A 23,257-nucleotide genomic window follows, 5' to 3' on the forward strand; every position below is an offset into this window, starting at 1 on the left:
TTTGGTGAAATTGGTGACTGTTTTCTTTTCTTATAATGTCTTTGGTTTGGATATCACAGTAATTCACATTGCTTTTCTTTCTCCTTGTGTTATAGTTTTCAGTACTTTGTGGGATATTTTTGAAAATTCAACAATTAACTAATATTGGAAGGCAGAAGAAAGCTGGAATAGAGGTTTAAAGAGGCAAGAAGATCTAAATTATTTAAACTTTATATTACCATAAAGAAATTTACCTTTCAAGGACTGTATCATTTTTGTAAAAAAAATTTTTTTTTAGTAGAACAGTTAGTCAATAGTACTTTTTTTACAACTTAAAATATTTTTTATAAAAATAGTACATGGACGTAAATCTGTGGTATATTTCACATTTTGCGGGTAGTATTCTAGTGTTTAATTATGAACTCCAAGTACAAAAAAGCAAGTGGTGATATAGAAGAGTTCTTTTGGCACAGAAACATTTTAAGAAGTAACAACAATTACATGTCTGAAATAAGACAAACTCCTGAAAGGCAAAGTTGATTTATTTTTAAGCCTGTTGTGGAAACTAGTAGTCAGAAAATAGCTTAGCATTGTGTTCTGACAGTAAAATATCTTAACTGATTAACAGAAAGTGCTGGTTGTTTTTGCTTAATTTTCTCCTTCTAGCGAGAGTAAGAAGAATTTTCTTGATCTGGTTTAATATTTTAATGTTTATTATTTTACCTTAGCCTGTTCCTGATCTCATTTGGTATAGTCAGTGTTTATATATTTAAAGCCTTTTTCAAATGATTAACTGGATCATCTGAGGTTATTTGGGGTATTATGTTTTACTTCAAACATAGGAAACAACCTCCTTCTTTGCTTATTTGTATTTGTTTTAGGATCAGGTATTCATTCAAAGATCGTATTTTCTCTACCTTGTATCTTCTCTTAAGATTATGTCAAATAGGTTTGATACTTTGCATTATGAAGACATAAATAATATTGTCTCACAACAAATGATAACACATTCTGTAACACACAACTTGGCATAACTAAAAGATTTCCAGGCTTTAAGTGGTTATCAACTTATTTTGGAGTAATGTTTATTGCAACATAAATCTAGAATTGAAGGTAGAGAATTGAGGGTAGAAGTTTAATTTTAGGTGGGAATAATTGGAAAAATTGACTTTTCGTGTAGCTTAATAGTGTTTCCTCCTCAAATCCAGAAAGCATGATTTAAGATGATTTAATTTAGAGTGGATTGGAGATATTGGACTTTTTTGGTTGTTGTTTAATAAATAGAACTAACTCAGAAGAAGCACTTGAAGAGTGGAAGCAGATATATAGGGAAGACTAGCTTCCCTTTGTTATAGCAATTTATAGTTTTTTGTTTTTGTTTTAAGAAGTTGTTCCCCTTGTATTCTAACATAATATAGTCCTGGTGCTTAAAAATATCCTTATACTAGTTTTCATGTTATACTTATTGCTTAGAAACCTAAATGGTCTCTGCAATAATGCTCATATTTGGCATTTAAGTAACTTTTAACTCTGAAATACTTGTATTATTCTGGGTTATTGCTTCAAGTACTCCAACCATACTTTTTGAAAGTGGGGGGGTCATAATTGGGGGAGGTACAGGAGGCACACAACACAGGTTTCATGAACACAGGTCCAAGAACAGAGACCATGATATAGGCTTTTGAGATTCCCAATGCAGTCAAACTAAACCGGTGGTAGATCTGTTATAGTGAGACTTTCAAGCTCCCTAATTATTTTTCATAGCAATAAATAATTTTGACTGTCTGAATTAATTTTCTGGTTTTGGATCTATGGTGTTTTGAAAGACAGTATTTCTAAACACATTTGAGATAGAATTAGATGTCATGCCATTATTGTCACCATCAAATGTTTAATAGCAAAAATAATATTTGTGTAGTGATCTACAGTGTACAAAGTATTTTCATATAAATTATCTCTTTATTTCACACAACTGTATTAAGACTCACCTTTATTAAATGACTTTTCCAAGGTCATAGAGTGGAGACCCTTTTCTAAATGAACCCCATTTGTTAACTTCATTTTCAGTGGTCTTAAGGGCACCCATGTGGTTTTCTAGCACTGCATTAGGACTCTGTTGAAATAGTTGGGTGGAGAATTATACCTTATGCCAATACCATAACAAAGAACACCTTAAAGAAGCCAAAATCTAAGATTCAAACCAAATAAAATTATTAATGCTAATTCCAGCTATCTGTAGTGAATTTGGATAACCCTATACAAATTAAACAAGATCTTTGTTTAATACCTATCTAAAGTTTATTAAAACAGTTTTTCTTAGTAGGTTAATTAGGCTGTCAGTTGTATGAAGTAAATTTTGGTCAAGGAATAGCCAAGGTAGTAATGCAGTAATAAGTTATAAATGTGCTCACTGTGCTCTAGAATGTCACGATTGGAATACAAGAAATATGTGTAAGAAAAAATACAAATATTCAATATTGATGGTTGAATGAGCTGAATAAATTAGACGACTCTCCTTTCAATTTAAGAAGTTTGCCAGTGTTTGGATACCTTTGAACAAAGAAAAAATGGAAATAAAATTTTTATTAAGCATAAAAAAAAAACAGTTTTTCTTGACAGACAGAGTATTTTCTTTAAGAATTTTATAGGCTTTCTCTCTTCCTTTCCCTTTAAGTAAGCCATCTATTTGTTTATATAAACTTAACAAATGTTTGTTACCTGTTATACTCATAGCATTGCTGGAAGTCTACATCTGGATTTTCTGTTTTGCCTTACTTATTGTTTCAGACTTGAAGACAGTGTTTGTAATAGTCAGGGTTCTCCAGAAAAAAATGGAATCAATAAGATATATACCTATATATTAAGAGGTTTATTTTCAAGAGTTGGCGCACACATTTGTGGGGGCTAGCAAGTCTGAAGTCTGTCGGGCAGGTAAGCAGGCTGGAGTCTCATACCGGGGTTAAAGCTGTGCGGGTGTTTTTTTTTTTAACCATTGACTTACAATATTCATTTCTGATATACAACATAATGATTTGATATTTTTATATATTACAAAATGGTTGCCACTGCTGTAGTCTTTTTTTTTTAAGTAGTACAATTACAATTTACTTCATATGGAAGAGGGTCTTTACTCCATGCCACCATTAGCAAAATGTCCACTTTTATTATTTGCTGACAATTTCAAAAGCAGATGAATTTTAGAGGAAGAGTTACCATTTTTGTTTTTGCATTGAAATTTCTCACTGAATGTCAATAGTTTATCAGCAGAATGCAAACATGAAGACTTTTGACTTAAATCTTTCTTTTTTCTTCTTTTTTTTTTGAATTTTATTTAATTTATTTTTTTTATACAGCAGGTTCTTATTAGTCATCCATTTTATACACATCAGTGTATACATGTCAATTCCAATCTCCCAATTCATCACACCACCCCCCCCACCCCCTGCTGCTTTCCCCCCTTGGTGTCCATACGTTTGTTCTCTACATCTGTGTCTCTATTTCTGCCTTGCAGACCAGTTCATCTGCACTGCTGTAGTCTTAAAGAAGTATTTCTCCTTCCAAGAAACCTTAGTTTTTGCTCTAAAGGGCTTTCAACAGATTGGATGAGATCCCATCCACATTATGGAGAGTAATTTCACTTACTTAAGGTCAACTGATTTTGGATGTTAACTACATCTACAAAATATCTTCACAGCAACACCTAGATTACTGTTTGATTAAATAACTTGGTACTGTAGCCTAGACAAGTTGACACATAAACTAATCATCACAATATTGTTTATCTGAAAAGTTACTAGAATTGCACCCATCCATCTGAATATGATGAGGCTTACTCATGGAAATGTTTTTAAAGATTCCTGCTAGATTAGATGTGTAAATCCTAGCTACTACCTAAAATACTTTACAGGAGGCAGGGTGATAAAGCAAGAAGCTCATGGACCCTCAGAATCAAAAAGGCCACTGTCTCACCTTGGCTTCATTACTTACTGCAGTTTGTTTTGGGAAAAACCACTTAAACTCAGTCTGTTTCCTGCGCAAACAGGGCAAAAAATATCTATCTCACAGGAGAATTAGATGAGTGTTTAATGAGTTAATGGATGCTAAACACCTGGTAGACTTTCTGGCGCATGTTAGATGCTCAATAAATATTAATTCCTATTCCCTTTTCTCCTTTATTTTTTTGAAAACAAAATTTGTTTAGTTACCAATGTATTTGTATTCATTTATTCATGTATACATTCAACAAATATCTATTCAGCTCTATGTGACAGGTACTGTCCCAGGTACGAGAGATACAAAAGTGTATCTACTCTCTTAGAACTTATCTTCTAGTGATGGGACACAGACAATAAACACAATAAAAAAGAAGGATATGAGGTTGATTATGTTATATTAGATAAGTTCTGTGGAGAAAAAGTAAAGCAAGGGAGGGGTATAGGGAGAAATGAGTGTTGATGGTGAGAAAAATTTTAGTTTTTAGCCTTACTATGAAGATTATATTTAAGCAAAGACCTGAAAGAGAAGACAGAACAAATGCTCCATCCTTGCATATCTGTGCTGTGATGGGGAAGGCAGGTGGGACGTTAAGTACAAATGCTTTATGACAGGCATTGTTTGAGGAACAGTAACAAGGCTCTCCTGATGGGAATAGAGTGATCCAGAAGTAGAGGAGTAGAAGATGGAGTCAGTTAAGTTAGGTGAGGTTTGCTGGGCAAATTTTGAAGGGCTTTGTGAAATGGAAGACCATTAGAAAGTTTTGAGCAGAGGAGGAGTGACATGATCTGATATTTGTGCTACTCAAAAATAAATTATAGGAAACTATAGGAGGTTTTGTTAAGAGCATAGACTCAAAGGACAGACTGCATGAGTTCAAATAACTCTGTAATTTTTTAACCATGCAACCTTAGGCAAGTGCTTCTCCACATGAAATGGAAATAATAGCATCTACCTCACAGAGTTGTTATGTAAAGTAGCCCTCAGCTTGGCACATGTAGAAAGAATCTAATTAGTCTTTGTTATTATTTTTAATAATAATAAGAGGGTCCATCTGTAATATGACCCATTCCCTGCTAGTGATCTTGAATTGATTCTTAACCTGTTATTGTCATTGATTTAAATGTAAAACCATATTGATAAATTAGAAGGGGTCGTCAGTACGAAGGAAATATGCCGCCGCTTATAAATTGGTGCTTTAGATTTTGAGAGGGTCACAGTTTGAGAGGATCATGTTGATTCCCAGAAAAACAGATTGTCTCCTCTGATGATACCAGGGTTGTTTTTTTTTTTTTTTTTTGGTCAGTGCTGTCATCATTCTTTAATGCAAATAGATTTGAAACTTTTGTGACAAGTTTGACATTTTTTCCGACTTTATCATTTGTATCTAAACTAAGCTTTGGTTCTTATGAGTACTTCTTCATGGTAGCATTCCTTCTGTCATTTCTCCTCATATGAACCCTTCCTTTTCTACCTGTCATTATCCTAGTGCAAGTCCTATACTTCGTGGGCTCTCATCTGTTCTTGTGCTTCTTGTCAGTGGAAGTAGTAGGTATTATTATTATCATCATCATCATCATTATCATTATTATTATTTTTAATCACTCACTATGTGCCAGAAAGTATTCTAAGCAATTTATATACACACATTTATTTCATTCTCATTGTAATCCTATAAGATCAGTGTTTCTGACTTCATTTTATAACTAAGAGAGCTGACTCAGAAAGGTTAAACAACCTTATATTCAACCTGGTCTATTTCGTTTTACAAATCCTGTATGCTATACAATTAAATCAGTTAATGATTCAAGAATAATGTTCCTTTGCCTTTGTTTCAGATTTTTCCTGCCTCCTGGGACACATTCTTTCCTCTGTTATACTTAGCTAGTTATAATTGAGGTTTGACTTGAGGCCATCTTCTTTGATGAAGGAGACTTTTCAGACCATGACTGCATAGAGTATTTGCTTCTGTAAAACATAGTTTACTCTTTGTTAACATTGACATGTAATTATACACTGGCATTTGGCATGTCTGGAATTTTGTTGGACAAGTGACTTAACTTCTCTGAACCTCAATTTCCTCATGTGTAAATGGAGATAAATATACAGTTTTAGTTCACAATAAAAAATTGGCATGTTTGGAATTTATTTAATCATTTCAGGGATACATGTTTGGTCTCTCCAAGTAGACTGAATGTCCATTAGGACACTAGGAGTATATTTTATAATTCTTTGTATCTACATGTAAAACTTATACTCTAAAATTCTGTATTCTCCATACAGAATTTATACAATAGATGTGTAATTTTTACTCTATTATCAAGGTAATTAGATAATTGATTATAATATGACTGTTACTTCTTGTCAGTCAACTGGCCACATTGAAAGTTGTGTAAAGTTTTCCTGGTCAGTTAAAAATAGAGAAATTTTGGATGCTTTGTTTCTAGTAATATGTCAGAATACCAGTGTAGTTAAATTAGCCCCACTGTCCAATTCATTGTCCCTACATGGAGTTGTTTATGCACCATGTTTACGCATATGATTAGTAGTGTGATAAAATTTTTTTAAAAAAATATTTATTTATTTATTTATTTGGTTGCACCAGGTCTTAGTTGCGGCAGGTGGGCTCCTTAGTCGCGGCTCACCAACTCCTTAGTTGTGGCTCACTGGCTCCTTAGTTGTGGCATGTGGGCTCCTTAGTTGTGGCATGTGAATGCTTCGTTGTGGCATGCATGTGGGACCTAGTTCCCTGGCCAGGGATGGAACCCAGGCCCCCTGCATTGGGAGCATGGAGTCTTAACCACTGCACCACGGGGAAGTCCCCATGTGATAAAATTTTAAAGGGCAATAATAAAAATCTTTAAAGGTATTACTATCTGAAAAAGAAAAGTAATAATAATATTTACATTTTAAACATTTGCTTTTAAAGAGTAAGTATTTAAAAGATCGTCTAGTAAGCTGTATTTTTTTTTCAATTTGGGCTGAATTAAAAAAGACAATTCAAAAATATTTTCTTAGTTTTAAGACATAGCAAAGTCAGAGTAATTATGAAATTGTCTTATTTTAGATATATCATAGGTGATTTTTATTGCATTTAAAACTCTTTGAAACTTCTCCCTCTAGAAGTGTTAACATTATCGAGAGGATTCTTTTAAAGACGATCTGCCAACTAAAGGTTCTGTTAGTGTTTCTTCAAACTAAGAAGCTGTGAAATATTTTTTGTATGCTAAATTACTTTTGTATTTAGTATAAATTATTATGGAATTTAGGCCTTTTGTGAATAATTATTTTCTTAATTAAAATACATTTTACTAATATTATTTATGTAGTACTATACCATTTTCAAATTTCCTTCATGCATATTGTCTTATTTGCATATCCTAATAAGGATGTGGTGGACTAAATAAAGTGATGTGAACTAAAATTGTATATTTATCTCCATTTACACATGAGGAAATTGAGGTTCAGAGAAGTTAAGTAACTTGTCCAACTTTTATGGCAATTAAATAATAGATTCTGGATCAGAAATCAGATATTTTGACCTTCATTCTCTTTCTTTTACACCCTGCTGCCTCATTTAGATCTTGTTTTTCAATTCATGTAATACTTGAAAGTCACAAAAGCAGTTTGTTCTAAAAGTATGTAGATATTTTATTGAACTTGCCTCTTCTAATTATTTTGAATTATTTTAAAGACATTTTCTTGATTATTTTTTCTCTTCCTAACTTATGAAACTCTTTGTCACTCCTTAAGTTCTACTTTCTAACATCTACTCCACACAAGGATTTAATGGTGGTGTAGTGTATCCTGAGTCTGAGTCTGAAACTTGTCCAATCTTCAATCACATGTTTAAACAAGTTAAGGAATATGGAAGTTCCTACTCACCTGCCCTTATATGCATGCATACACATAGGCACATATACGCACAGTGGATTGGACACCAGTACTTATATATATAGCTGTGCTTTGACTTGTATAAAATTAATGTTATTTGGAGGCCAAGTAATAGTAAATCTTACCATCATTGGTTTTATTTTAATGATGATAAGGATTTAATTACAGAACCATGTTGAAACCATCATCAGTAAAATGACTTGTGGTCCCCACCAAAAATTTTTGGGAAGAGCATTTGCTGAACACATTGATGAAAGAGTTCAGTATTGTATTATTTTCACATTATTTTTCCAAATACTTTAAACAATCTATATACTTAATAATTCTTAGAAGAAAATAACTGTCTATCATTCTCAGTAGCTGTGTGGTGTTCCTAGAAAAGTTTGTCCAGAATATGTTATCTGAATTTCTTGATGGTGTTGATTAAAAACTATTTTTCTTATTCAAAAAGATGCAGGCAGATTGGCATTGTCTGGGCCTGAGACCTTTGTGAAATTAAGCTTATTGAAACCACCCAAGCCATATTATTTTTAGCTGTTTGTGTTAATTCAACCATTGTATCTGAAAACAGATCAAATGGCAGTCCATTGTACAACACTGGGACTTAACGATTGAAATTTATTCCATGTTACAGGTAAGAGTAAAAGCTACTCATCACCAGGAAGGATGAATACTCCAATTATTTAATATAATCGAAGAACGTACTTTACAAAGAAAAGAAAAAATAAGTTTTGTTATGATAAGTAAGATTCCTTTTGTGAATAAGATAGAATTTAAGCTACAAGATGAAATGTCTGCAGAATTTAGGCAGAATGAGTCATCATAGTAACACCAATACTCTTGATAAAATGAGAAAGAAGATAAATTTATTGCAATGCATTGATTGTTTTGTTTGTGGTGTAACTTTTATGTTCTTTTGAGAGTTTTTTCCTTTTACATTAGCTCATGTAATAGTTACAAATAAAACAAAATAAGCGTGTAGCAGACGGATACTCAACAGACCTTGACAAGACAATAATAAATCAAGGGGTTTTGTAGGACAAATGTTTGTTCAGAATGTTAGCTGACTATGGGGTTGGTGGCCTTCTATGTTCACAGTTATATGTTCTAATTTATTTCAGGTCTCCAAATGCATCAGTGTGACAAATGTCTACCTGTCACAGATTAGACAGAAAACATAAGTAAAGCCTGAGAGAAGTCGCTGATAGTCTTGAGTGATTTAAGCACACAATGGTAGAATAATAATTTGCCTTAGCAATTATGAACATTTCAGTGACATTATAAAGCAGACTACTTTCTAGTAATTTTTTGTCAGAATATCCGTTATATCATATCCAAATAACTAGCTCATCTCTCTTAACATTTGTCTCACTGGTACATCAAAGGAGCTCCCCTCTGTTGCCTTTGGTAAATGTATGCCAGGTACACTGTATTCGGGGCACAAATTTCCAAAGGCTGCATAGTATAATTTGGATATATAATGAAAATAATTTATCTTACTCTTTTTTTACATGTATCAATGTTTTTGATTAGGATGAGCTTTTAAAAATACAATTAAAACTTAATGTTCTGTGAGCATTTTCAGGAACCAAACTTCTTGCTCCCTCTATGGATTATTGCTATTATAATTGGGCCTATTACATTTGTATGTTTTTTTTTTTTTTTATTCTCTTCAGAATCTCTGTTCAGCCATGTCCCTCACTTCACTGTTTCAAGTTTACTACAAAGAGTTATTCTATTCCTATATGAAATTCTTAAACCTCTTTGTTCTTTCTATCAAGCTGCCTGTATCTTCACATACTTTCAGTTTTCTCTCTTCTGGAGTAAGAAGTTGTTCCTTGGCCTTTCTAACACTAACTGGGAGGTGGCAGGGCATGGAGAGGCAGTGTGGAAGGGAGGGAGAAGAAATGCTTCTTTCTGCTTCTGTCTCTAATTGTACCACCCATTCACGTTTTCCAAAGTAAATGCCTCCAACACGTTCATCTGTTGTCAAGTGGAGTTATTTTACCTAACGTACAGGCCGTGGTAAGAATTAAACTAGATCAAGTTTCTAAAGTGTGTGGCATAGTTAGCACTGGCACGTAATTGCATAGTAAATGGTGTCTGTTATCCTCTTAGTTACCTAGATAGCATGCTTTGTGATCATTGAAACAATTTTTCTTACTTCTCCACTCACCACATCTAGTTACTATTTTACCTCTATAAAAAAAGCAAAGTAATTAGTAGTATAGGTTCAGGAGAGAGAATTGTTTTTGACATCAGGTTTCATCATTCGTTAGCTGTGCCTCAGACAACTTACCTAGCCCTCTCTAAACCTCCCCTTTCTCTTCTGTAAAATAGTATTATAATAATAATAGTAACTTGGCTCAGAGTGTTGTTTTGAGAATCACGTTCAATTAACTAAATGTGTATGTGTGTATATTTATGCCTATATATAAAATGAATGAATAATACAGATAAAATGTTTAGCACTACGTTTTGCATAAAATAAGCACGAAATAAACGTGCATACATTTGTTATCACTCTCCATTCCTATTGCCAGTTCAAGCTTTTATGTCCTCTTACCTGGGTGCTGTACACCAGGTCACCACTATATTCTCACACTGTACCATCCATCTAGTACTGTTGGCAGTTAAATTATTTTTTGTACGTTAAAAAAGGAAGTCTTCAAAGCTGTCCAGTGTCTAGCAAATATGGTGTAAATTACTTACCCTAGCCTTTTAGGACTGCTGCAGTTTGATTTCACACTACCTTTCCTGCATGAGCTCCTAGTTTGTCTATCTTACATTGCTACTACAAGGATTAAGAGAGGGTACATACTGCAAAAATAAAAACAGTATCTGGAACATACATGAAAGTTGTTCATTTTTCCGTTTCTCTCTTTTCCCTTTTTATCCTTTCCACCCTCTTCTTTTAATAAATCCTGGATTCTGGTCAAACTTGCTCTCCTTATATCTGACATATCCTCTCCTATGTCTATGCCTTTTTTAAGTTCTAATTCTCCTTGTTTTTATTTATCCAGCAGATATTTATTGGTTATATTCTGTGTGTTATTTATTGTTTGGCACCAGGGACACAAATGTTTAGGGCATCTTTCAGAGGTTATTCTAGAAAGAAAGGACAGTATGTTAGAGATACTCAGGCTTCCAGGCTGAAAACTACATGAGAGCAGGACCCATGTCTATTTTGGCCTGCTATTGTATTTCTAACTCTTGGAATAGAGCTGTGGACATACTAGGATTCTCATAATTGTTTGGGAATAAAATTTGAGAGAGGTGGAACAAGGAAAAGTGGGAGAGAAGGCATGAGACAGCTTGGCATGTTTGATTATCGCACATACTTCTGTATGGTTAGAGAATATGTTGTAAAATTCATGTCTGGGAGTAGTGAGAGATAATGTTGGAAAGAAATGAGTAGTGAGAGATAATGTTGGAAAGAAATGAGGAGGCCAGAATATGAAGAATATTGTCCATTTTGCCTAGAAGTTTGGACTCTATCATGTAGTTTTGGAGAGCCTGTGAGACGGTTTAAGTAGGAATTTCACATGCTACAATTTTATTTTAGAAAGGATATCCTGCTAACAGTGTAGCGAGAAGAATTAGAAGTGAGATTAGAGGTATGGATATGAGTTGTGAGGCTACTGCAATAATAAAGCAAAGAAATATAGGGGCCTGAATTAAAAAAGTGAGTAGAAAGATTTAAGATATATTTGTATGGTAAAGTCAACTGGACTTGGTAACTAATTTGATTTGGAGAATATGAAGAGTGAGAAGAAAGGGTGAGCTCTGAGTTCTGCCCAGCCTTCAAGGCCCAGCTGAATTGTAACCTACTTCAATTTCATTCATCTCACTACTGATTAAAATTAATATTTTTTTACTCCTTGTAAAATATTATATACACCTTTCTTATATTGTTGATTTCTTTTTACTAATAATTATTTGTGTGCATGTCTAAATTCTCTCACCAAGCTGGAAGGCTCATAACTTATTATCTTTGTATTACCTTCTATGGCCTTATCTATATGGATGTTCCGTAAATATACAGATTATTAATTAATGCCATGCATTTTAATTTAATTACCTCCTGAAAAAACTCTAGAAAGTTAAGTACATGCCTGAGACATTTCAGTATTTCAAAATGAAGCTAGTTACAGTTAGGTGAAGTTTAACTAAAATTCTTTCAAAAGAACTTTCATTCGAAAAATTCAAAATTAGTAATTGCCAGAAAAGAAAATATTCATAGGAAGAAATTTAAAAGTGAAATAAGGCCATATTGTTTCCAAATTCAGATGAGAACTTACTATTAAAAATCTTTCACAGATTGGAAATGACTAATCAACATTAGAAAAATGTAATTGGAAGATCTGCCCTCATATTGTTCATGGCCAAAAATGTTTTACTGTCCAATTTTAACAGTGTTGTTCCAGTGTGAAAATTTCAGTGATTAGAGGTCTTGTATTAGGAAAAACAAATCATTTAAATATCTAGTCTATGCAGGGTGATCTTGGGCAAATCCCTTGATTTCTGTCAGTCTCCCCACTTCAGAGAGCAGCCTTAGCTGTCTTAAAGGATATCACATTTGAGAAGTATAAAAGAGATATAGATATACTCTAGAAAGACAGAGTGGTATATAATGATGGAATTATATTTGGATTACTTCTATAGGCCCTTCTAGCTTTAATCACCCATGAGTCTATGATTTTAGGTGTTTTAATTTTTTGTTTTTAATTTCAAGATCAATTTGAAAACTGTAACCTGTCAAGAAGTCAGTCTTCACCAGTTGCTGTTACACATAATGGGCAGACTTTTTTTCAGGCCACATATAAAACATAATTGTCTTTGGAATTTAATTCTACAGATTTATCATCATAAAGTCTTAAAATTAAAATGGTAGAACAGTGGTTGTTTTTAACTGTGTTGGAGGCTTAAGGTGCAGAATTCCCACTTGTATATATCTTCATATTAAGAAAATGCTTTTCCAAAGAACGATTGTTTTTATTTCAGTGTGATTATATAATTTCAATGGGGGAGCATTGTGAGATGAAGTGGAAAGAGCACAGGATCTGAGTTTTAGTACTAGCTTTGCCCTCAACTAGCTACCAGCTACCTTCTTTGGGCCTTGGTCTCCTCATACGTAAAATGAGGGGGTGGAATAGTCTGTTATGTCCCTCTGAGCTCTGAAATTCTGTGTCTGTACCATGTCCATATCGGATCCACAGCTATAGCTCAACTACTCAAGTGTGACTCATCATGGTGAAAAGTAAAATCTAATCTTTTCTATGATATTTAGAAGACCATGGGATAAAATGTCATTTAGTTGTATTTGATTAAAAGAGCTAACATAAGATAAGAAATGTTCATTTTCTTATTTCAAATGTAAAGGAGACTGATCAGCAAATAAAAACATGGTGCTATAGAGTTATATAATTACAGATCATTATTAACGTTCTGAAAAAGTTCTGTTCATTAATGAATCAATTGCTAATATTAGGAATACATTGACGTTAAATGACTTAAAAGTTGGGCATCTTGTGACTATTTTATGTGATCCTATCATAATGAGTCTTACATCTTGAATTCATATGCACAAATGAGTGTTGCAATCTTTATCATAGTTACATTGGGAGACTGAGCTCTTTTTTCATATCACATCATTAAATATACACTAAACACCTACTACTGTGCACTGATGCTACCATATTGAATTGGAGGCAGTGTTGGAGAATTGTCGTGATGAATCCTCTTCCTCAAATGCTAGTTTTTATTTTCTTTAAATCACCTTCATTTTGATTTTGATCCCCAGTCTCCCTGTGCTGAGAAGCCATCAATTTCACTTATCCCCCAGACCCCACACACCATCCAGAGCTATGCAGAGACCCTGCACCTTCTTACTCACCTCATGTCACATTTAATTTCCCCTAAGATGCCTTTTGTTTTAACCTTTGTAGACCCTCTGGGACCAAAGTTTCTGCTGCTTCTGTGCCATAGAGAGGCATGGAAATCTCTGGTAACATTGGGAACCCTGTGATTGAGGGTCCTTCCCCTTCAGTCCATCATCTAGCCAGCTGCTCTGAGATCTTACCACCTGTCAGTCACTTTATTGGTCCTGCGCCTTTCTGGAATTTGTTCATCTTTTCCGTCTCTCTTCTACCCAATTTCAAAGAAGTCTCTCATCTCTTTTCCTTAAAGATACCACCTACCCAGGGTAACTAGCTTTCTCTCTTTCTGAACTGTGTTGTTGTTTGTAACTAAAAGATACAAAAGTGGTTGTCTTCAAATGATAGGAAAGATAGAAAGTTTTTTCTTTCTTCCATGCAAATATCCTCAAAGAACATATATTCTAAAGCTCTAGATACCTAGGCATCTTCTTGAAACAGGAGAAGAGGAACAGAGAGAGAGGAAGAGGGAGAAAGAGAGAGAGAGAAAGATACAGAAAGATGGCTTTTCAAGAGCCTTAATTCCAGTGGGAATGGGTCATCTATAAAACACTAAACTTTTGTTATATAATTTTTGTAAAGCCATCTCTGCCATGATTCTTTCTTATACCATCCCCTTGTTTTTTTTTCTTATTTATTGTTTCACTCTCTCCCTCCCTTCTTTTTATTTTTTTTCAGAAAAATCACAGAATTCAGAGTTGGTGAGACCTTGTTTAGAATTCTCTTTCCCTCACTTACTATTAATATGATCTTAAGTCACATTATCTCTCTGAACCTGAGTTTTTTATTTGTAAAAATGGGGATAATGCCACTTTTCCATACTCTGTTACAGAGTATTTGTTAGACCAAGTAGGAAAACATTAATGCTTGGAAAGTCATAAAGCAGTGTGCAGATATAGACTCTGTTGACTTAATGCAGAGTCAGTGGGAGAAAGAACACGGGTTTTAGAGCCAGGTACACCTGTATTCAATTCTTACATTTGCCATTTACTAGCTTAGTGTAATTTTAGTTTCTGTGTGTGTAAAATTTACTAACATCTACTTCATTGTTTTAAGGAAGAAATAAGATAACCTTTATAAATATCTGAGGTAAACAAGGGTACATTTTATCCCCATTTCTTAGATGAAGCAGTTGGATCTCAGGGAGTTAAAATGATCTGGCCAGGGTTATAAAGGTGATGAGTGAAATTACCAGAAAAAACTCTTGGTATCATATGGGTTCGGCTTTTTAGATAAATTATATCAGGTAATTTCAAAGAAAGAATTCCATATATGTTTGGAGCATAAGATAAACATTTGCATATATACATAGTTGAGACTCATAAAAGGATTATTTTGAAACATTCAGATATGTTGTTCTTGTGCATTTGTTAAGCAAAAAAATCATCCAGTCACCTTATTTTATTTTCAAGTTGTACAAATTAAAAAATGTGGTCTTATGTCAAGTTAGTGACCCAGGAGAATGGAAAAACTAATTGGCTCCCTTTTCAATTGTAGTGCTGGGTGACTCATAAGGCCTAGATGTCACTTACTATATTTGATGGACAGTGTACATTAGAATTTTAAAAATGGAAGTCGATGGCTCCAATCACCTATTAACCCAGAACATATTGAGGGGTTCAGTTCTAGTTTCATAAATCCCATTTGTCTCCCACTTTTTGCTTTGTTTTACACTTGACTGGTAATAATAGATTATTTTTTTCCTATGGAAACTTCCTTGATTGTCAGTACATCTCCAAGGGCATAATCATGATATATTAAAAAATAATCATGTAAATTATAATCATCTCACATTTTCCAGAATATTTTTAATCATAAGGATTTTTCTTTTTAAATATTGATTGAGACTTTCCTGGCTTGGGATAAGGTAATCATATGCAAATTATTTTATTTGATATATTCTTAGTTTAAGTCCAGGGTTATATAAGACTTGATATCGGGGTATAACAAGAAAGTGGTATATACTTTTGCCTGGAAAAGTTCTTTGTTTAAATCATGCTAAACCTCTAGCAATTTTAAAACTGAGGCGAGCTATGGTAGAAGACTTTTACCCTCATAGATACATAAAATAAGTATACAGACTGGGAGAGGAAATTATTCAATTTTGAGATTAAATATGTACTCTTAACAGCCATACCAATAATAAGACTTTAAGTGTTGTTTTAAAGTTACTGTTTAAAAGGTGAAAAATATATGTAGCCATACCTTTTGTGCTGACAGTGATAGAAGTGCAAGGTTAAGTTATACTAAAAAATTTATGTTAAGAAGCAGTGCTTGTACCTTTTTTTTTTTAACCACATTTACATCTTATATTTTACATCCCTCCTCTTCTCAATTTTGATCAGAAGATTTCCTCCAAAAGTTAGTAGGCTAACTTTTCTGAGGACATGATCAGAGGACAGGACTCAGCATGGTAGCTTGTAGCCAAAAAAAAAAAAATCAAAGCATAATTGTGCCTTGTCTCTGACCACTCTCCCTGAAATAAGTTGTAACATTCAGGGCAGGGAAATGTTCAAATCCATTACAGGAATTTCCTTTGTGCAATGTACACATGAACTTTTAAAAAGTTATATGTTTAAATATTTTTACCAGTCTGACTTATGGTATATGTTATTTGTCACAGAATTCAGTATTATTGGAATAATTGTTTTTATTTTCATCATACCAGTGAGGCTTATTCAGAGAGCACATTAAACTAAGAGCGTAACTTTGAGAGGATGTGCTGAGTGTCTTGACTTGCAAACCAACTACAATCAACTACCTTGTTTACACTTACGTTTCTATGGTCCAGGTCTAGTTTCTTGCCCAACTGCCAGCTGGCTTTTTTTTTTTTTAAAGTGGGCCAGCATTTTTTTTTTAAGTGTGGCCAAATAAAATAGCTAAGAAATTGATTCAGATCCAATTAACTTCATTGTGTATCTTCAATGATCCAAGCATTTAAACATATGTACTCCCATACCTTGTATCCTTTTGTCCTGGCAAATCTTTTACTACCAAAAGTGTTTTGGTTTAGATGAGAAATTATATGTCACCTTACCAATTAGGCAGGTATTGGGGTATCTTCTTCTAGACCTTCTTTTTCTTTTTAAACTCTGGAGAAATCTAAAAACCCTGGAATTTTAAATGACTTTTCCAAAGCTATGTAGCTACTTAGTGGCAAGGCTATAATTTATCCCAGGTGTTTTGACTTAAGCCCTGGGCTTTTTCAGGTCTGATTTGTTAATTAAATATTTGTCCTATGACTACTGTTAGGTATAATCTCTTTCTCTCTTTCTCTCTCTCTCTGTATTCTTGAATATTTTTATGTTTAATATAAAGCATTTAGAGAACTTGAGATAAAGTGAGCCACACCAATTGTAAGCTGTCTCCAAATGATGAGAAATTGTTGGAAATATCATTTTTAGTCAGGTGCTTGAAAGCAGTAAAAAGCTAGCAGCACAACACTGTGGCTAATTTGAACTTATGGGGGGAAATGCAAATTTGCCTTGAATTGGCCAGCCTGTGACAAAGATTATCATTTTGCTGTTACTCTGACAAATTCTTTTGGACTGATCACTCATAATTGATCCAGACCTCATGTATAACAAATTGAACTCTAGGCAAAAAAAAAAAAAAAAGTAATTTGTTTTTCTATTTGCTATCAGCTCTGAAAAGCATTATGTGTGTCTAGAAATAAGGTAGCTGGCAAGGATAAATTTTGTATGCTAAGTGGTAATTTTCTTTTTCTGTGTTGGCTAGTTTTTTCTAGATATGACATTTGGTTCAGGAGGACACACGAGAGCTATTCTACAGAAGGAGTCAGATATTACTCTGTATGCCTTAGACAGAGACCCAACAGCTTATGCAATAGCTGAACAGCTTTCAGAATTGTACCCGTAAGTAATACACTTGTATGGTTATTTAATTTTGTTGCTAAGTTTTATGGAGCTTAGTCCATCTTGGAATTTGTTCTCCCTTGTATGATACTATACGTCACTCCGCTAAGTATTTCCTCCCTTTTTATCCAAAAAGAATTGATGTAAATGATATTTTTAGAACCACTTAAAATAATGATATTACTGCATTTATCCTTTGTAAGTAAGTATAAATACAAAAACTTACTTTTGGCTAAAATTTGAAAATGTGTTGACATCCATCCATGAATAGTATTTTGACAAATAACCCATACTTTAAAAACATTTTTAAAGTACTTTATGAGTTACAGTTTCTAAGAATTTAGTGGAGTTAATAAATATGTAAAAATTCTGTAGAATTCTGTAGAATTCATGAAACAATAATGCAATTGCTTTCTTTGAAATCTTTCTGAAATTCACAAGTTAATGTAGAGCACTCTATCCACTTATCAGAATTAGTGAGCATTTACTAGAAACTTTTGAAAAATATAAAGTTATTGTCTTCATGAGTTGTAAAAGCATCTTCCTATAGAGAAAAATTTTTGAATTAATGAGTTATGTCCATATGCTATGTTGTTTAAAAGACACCAGCCTGAAAAAGAAAAATATCTTGGAATTAGGATGGCAATCTCCAAGTATGTAAAGGGCTGTTTTCTGTAATGGGGAATTGTTCTACTGTGTGAAGCTCCAGAGACTGAAATCAACAAAGTAGATGAGAATTTTATAGGTAAAGTTTGACTTGACGTAAACTAGAGTTTTTACTAGTTGTAGCTATCCAACAAAGAAAAGGTCTCTTTGGTGAAGTAGCAAAAGTATGACCATAGAATAGTTTAATCACAGACTAAAGGTAGAAAGTTGGATTACTAATCTAGAATAGTCTTTTTCAACCTCTCTCAGGTCCCAGACTCTTTGCAAATCCATCAATGTGATTAAATCTCCCAATAAAAGTGTAAATAAATATACCTAGATTTTTGTTTGCAAGATCACACTGTTTATGGAGTCCCTGGAAACCCATTTGACCGCAGGTTCTTTATTTCTAAGAAAAATATGAGGATGTGGTTTAATGGCATAGTAGTTTTTTGTTTTTGTTTTTTAATCTTTCTGTCATTTTAAGCAACGTAACTTAGATGCACCTTCTTTAAGAAGGTCTTGTACTAGGGCATTCATATTTGTGCAACTTCTTAGGAGTTCACTTGATTATGACCTGAACATTTATAGAATGAGTATAGGTCTCCATTATATTTCACTATCATAGACAACCTGAATTTTCTTAGATATTATCGTTTCTAAAGGCAGTGATTCCCAAGGTCTCTTATTCTTTCAAACACCCTAGTTTCTTAAATGGAGCTTAAAATTATCAATTTTATCAGGCGTAATTTTTTACTTAACAGGAATCTTGAGGCTCTGTATTCTCTTCAGTTTACAGATGTGGAAACTATTAGCTACACATATTAAATGGTTTGCTAAAAGGTATACATGTCTTAATAGAGATGGGATGTATTTCACCCATCACCCAATAATCTCATTTTATTAAATTATACTATCTTGTCTCAAATCTTACTGAGATATTTTTAGTTCATCGACAAAATAATTCCTGTGCCTAACCAAATAAATTAATTAAAAAACAATAAGATAAATCAAAATAAAGCAGGAAGAGGTAATTAATACAGATAAAAGCGGGAAGCAAAGAAAGTGAAAAACAAAAAAAAAAAAAAAAAAAGGAGAAAGAAATCCCAAGAGATCATTCTTTGCATTCTTTGAAAACAGCAAAATCCTTTTTCACACTGATTGTTAAAGGAAGAAGAGAGCGAAAATATATGTTTAAGTTTGAGAGAGAAGACCAACCATAGACACAAGGTAAATTATAAGATGATACTACTGTAATTCTGTGGCAACATGTGAAACCTAGATAAATGAATGATGTCCTAGCAAAATATAAATTATTAAAATTGACTCAATAATTATAAAACTTTAATAGGTTATTACCATAAAAGAGATTAGAAAGGTAACTAAAGTACATAGAAAAATGCACAGTGATCAGATTTGCAATTGTTATCTAGCTCTTATAAAGAATAGGAAAGGGACTTCCCTGGTGGAGCAGTGCTTAAGAATCCGCCTGCTAATGCAGGGGACGCGGGTTCGATCCCTGGTCTGGGAAGATCCCACATGCTGCGGAGCAACTAAACCCATGTGCCACAACTACTGAGCCTGCGCTCTAGAGCCTGCGAGCCACAACTACTGAGCTGGCATGCCACAACTACTGAAGCCCACGTGCCTAGAGCCTGTGCTCTGCCACCACACTGAAAAGCCTGCGCACCGCCATGAAGAGTAGCCCCCACTTGCCACAACTAGAGAAAGCCCGCACACAAAGCAAAGAAGCAAACAAGACCCAACGCAGCCAATAATAAATAAATAAATTTAAAAAAGAATAGGAAAGAACGTTGCCTTTTATGCTAGTCCTGACCATGGTAAATAAAGAAAGCTCTTAAAATTCATTTTATATTGAATCCAGCATTAACACCTAATTCTGCTAGAGATAGTATAAAAGGAAAAAGAGAAAAAGTCCAACCTCACTGAAGTATATAAATGCAGAATTCAAAATGCAATACTAGCATATCTAATTCACCCTTCATTTAGTTAAAAGAATAATACCTATGGCCTAATAGGGTTTAATTCAAGAATACAAGGATGGCTCCATATCAGATAGTCAATCAATGATAGGTTGATAAGCATCACAATGATCAACTAGCTGTTCTTATTAAAATCTCTAAGTTAAATGGAAATATAAGTCAACTACTTAAACGTAAAATATCCTATTAACCAAGGACAAATAGCAGTTATTTTCCCAAAAGGTGAAATACTATAACAATCTAGTCAAAAATCAGGTTGTAAATATGGATTAACTTCTATATATATTTTAATCAGTGTTTTTGGAAGGTCTGGCAGATGTAATTAAAAAACTAAAGGAAGGTTAAAATAGTCTTTTTTTTATAATGGTTTGACTGAATACTTAAAAACCCAAAAGGACTTGTAAAATTAATAAGATGATACAAAATGGTTAGATAAAAATTTAAAAATCTACTCAAGTAGTAAATACCTAGAAAGGGAAATGGGAAAAAATACTCTATTCTTAAAAGCACCCAAAACTTTATAAAATATTTAGTTATAAATTTAGCAAGAAAGACACATTTCCAAATAAAAATAAACCAATATAATTCTATTGAAGGACATAAAAGATCTGAACAAAAGAGAAAGCATATGTGTTTGGGGGTAAAACAAATTACTATTATAAAAGAAGGCCAGTTCTCCCCAAATTCATATATGCATTTATTGTACTTCCAGGAAGTATATTAATTGATTTCACCTTAACTGATGTGTGTTTTTTTTTTAACTTAGGTAATATAATCTTGAGTAGATATGGGGGGAAGAGTGACAAGGTCTTTTGGGAAAAAGAAAAAATTGAGAGGAAACTAGCCTTACCAGATGTCAGATCACACTATAAAGTCACTGTAGTGAAATCAATATTATACTGGCATAAGAATAGGCAAGTAGGTTAGTGGAGCAGAGAATCCAGATATAGATTCTACTACATAAAAGAATTTAATAGAAGATAAAGGTCTTTTAATTCATTGAGAAAATAGTGCATTATTAAATAAATGGTGTTGGTACAATGCCTATCAAACTTGAAGAAAATAAAATGGACCCCTATTTTAAATCAGATTCAAAAGTAACTTCCAGATAGAGTAAAAATGTATGAAAAAATTGAAAATAAAAGTCCTATTAGAAAATTGAGGAGATTATATATACAATCTAAAGGTAAGAAACTGTCTTAGTTGAGACTCAAAATCATAAATCTATAAAAATAAATAATAGAAATATCTATTTATATAAAAATTTTAAAAATATATGGCAAAAATTGGTAAAATTTCCAAACAGTTAACTTAGAGAAGATATATTAGTAATATGAAGGATAGGAAAAGGATTGATATTATAGAAGAGGAAAAATATATTTTTTCTAAGTTCTCAACTGGGATCCCTGTAACAAAAGGCAGATTAATAAGAGAAAAGCATATAAATTTATTTGTTTTACATGACTCATGAGACTTCATAAGGAAATGAAGACCCAGAGATACAGTAAAACTGGAGCATTTTTATATTAGATTTGATGAAGAGTGGAAAGTTACAGAAAAATTTGATAGGACAAAGGGTATGAGCTAAGGATAGTAATGTGGGCAAAATTTAGCAAGTCCCATTTATTTAAGATTCCTCTCGTCCCTTCATTTTCAGAGATAAGGAAGCTTTTTTGGGTTTAGGCAGGCATCTCTCACATGAAGAGCTTATGACCTACATGTGCCATTTCTCAAATTCCTTCCGTTTAAAAATATTCACTATGCCAAGTTGCCATATTTTGAGGTAGCTTTTCCTGAACCCCATCAATATTTATCATATAGGAAGAGTTCTCTCAAACTTGATAAGACAACAAATTCCAATTTGAAAAGTGGGTACAGGATAGAAGGGTCAATCATAGAAGATCAGTGTGTGCAAAGATGCTCCACATAAGTAGCAGTGAGGAGGAAAATGAAATTAAAATAATAATGGTATAATACTTTATACTTATCAAACTGGGAAGACGTAACAATTTTGAAAGTGAGCACATGGCGGAAATGATACTTATTTTTCATGGATATGTTTTAATGTTAAAAAAATTGTATATGCATTGTTTGTATATACAGTCATGGAGAACTTGAGAAGGAAGGAACTAATGGTGGGGGGAAGTATGGAGAAAGGGAAAACAATGGTTAAAAGAAACAAACCTAGAGATTATATGACGCATCTCCGCATGTGTATGTAAAGTAGAAAAAACCAAGTAATGCTATATATTATTTATAAATATCTACATGTATAGTTATAGTATAAAAATATACATGACAAAGATAAACACAAATTTGGGCTAGGGATTATTTCTGGGGATAATGGATAAATGGATGGATGGTTTGTTGGAAGGACTGACAAATCAGATAAATTGATTATCTTCTTAAAAATACATATGTAATCCTGTAATTGATATCTAGGGTTACATGTGTATTCTTAAGAAGATCATCAATAACATTGTTCATTATTTGTCTTTGTTTTTTATTTTAAAACTGTTTTTCACTGCATAGTAAAGTTGAACACGTGGTTCAGTAATAAAAAAATACACATGTAATTACAACTTGCAGTAAAGTGTGCAAAAAGGAAACATTTTGTCATTTCAACGTGTACATCTTTTGAGAAAAGATAGTAATTTCTTTCATTTATTTATTTATTTTGTTGTCAAAGAGTAGCCTATGCTTCTCCTGAAAAATCCCATGTTCTTCACTCTGTCAAAACTAAGTCAAAAATAGAAACTAACATTTTCACAGAAAACTAAGCAATTCATGGGAAAGCTGAATTTTCGGCTAACCCATTTTAGCTCTTTCAGAAAAGATGACATGTCAGGTCACCTGTTGTTTGAAAACTGAAACTTTTCCCTATTGCCTCTGAAGACTGTACAAGAGGAAACACATTAAAATTGGAGCAGTG

At 33.2% G+C, this 23,257-nt stretch overlaps 1 protein-coding gene across 2 annotated transcripts in view; it reads left to right on the top strand.

Annotated features, from left to right (window-relative positions):
* The window catches only part of METTL15 (methyltransferase 15, mitochondrial 12S rRNA N4-cytidine), a 202,309-nt gene that overhangs the window by 74,749 nt on the left and 104,303 nt on the right, over positions 1 to 23,257 (top strand). For both annotated transcript variants that reach the window (XM_068554985.1, XM_068554984.1), the window contains exon 3: positions 17,541 to 17,677. In XM_068554985.1, the coding sequence (XP_068411086.1) occupies positions 17,541 to 17,677 (137 nt within the window). The remainder of the gene's footprint in view (positions 1 to 17,540; positions 17,678 to 23,257) is intronic.

Source organism: Eschrichtius robustus, chromosome 11 (assembly GCF_028021215.1).
Source record: "Eschrichtius robustus isolate mEscRob2 chromosome 11, mEscRob2.pri, whole genome shotgun sequence".
Classification (NCBI taxonomy): domain Eukaryota; kingdom Metazoa; phylum Chordata; class Mammalia; order Artiodactyla; family Eschrichtiidae; genus Eschrichtius; species Eschrichtius robustus.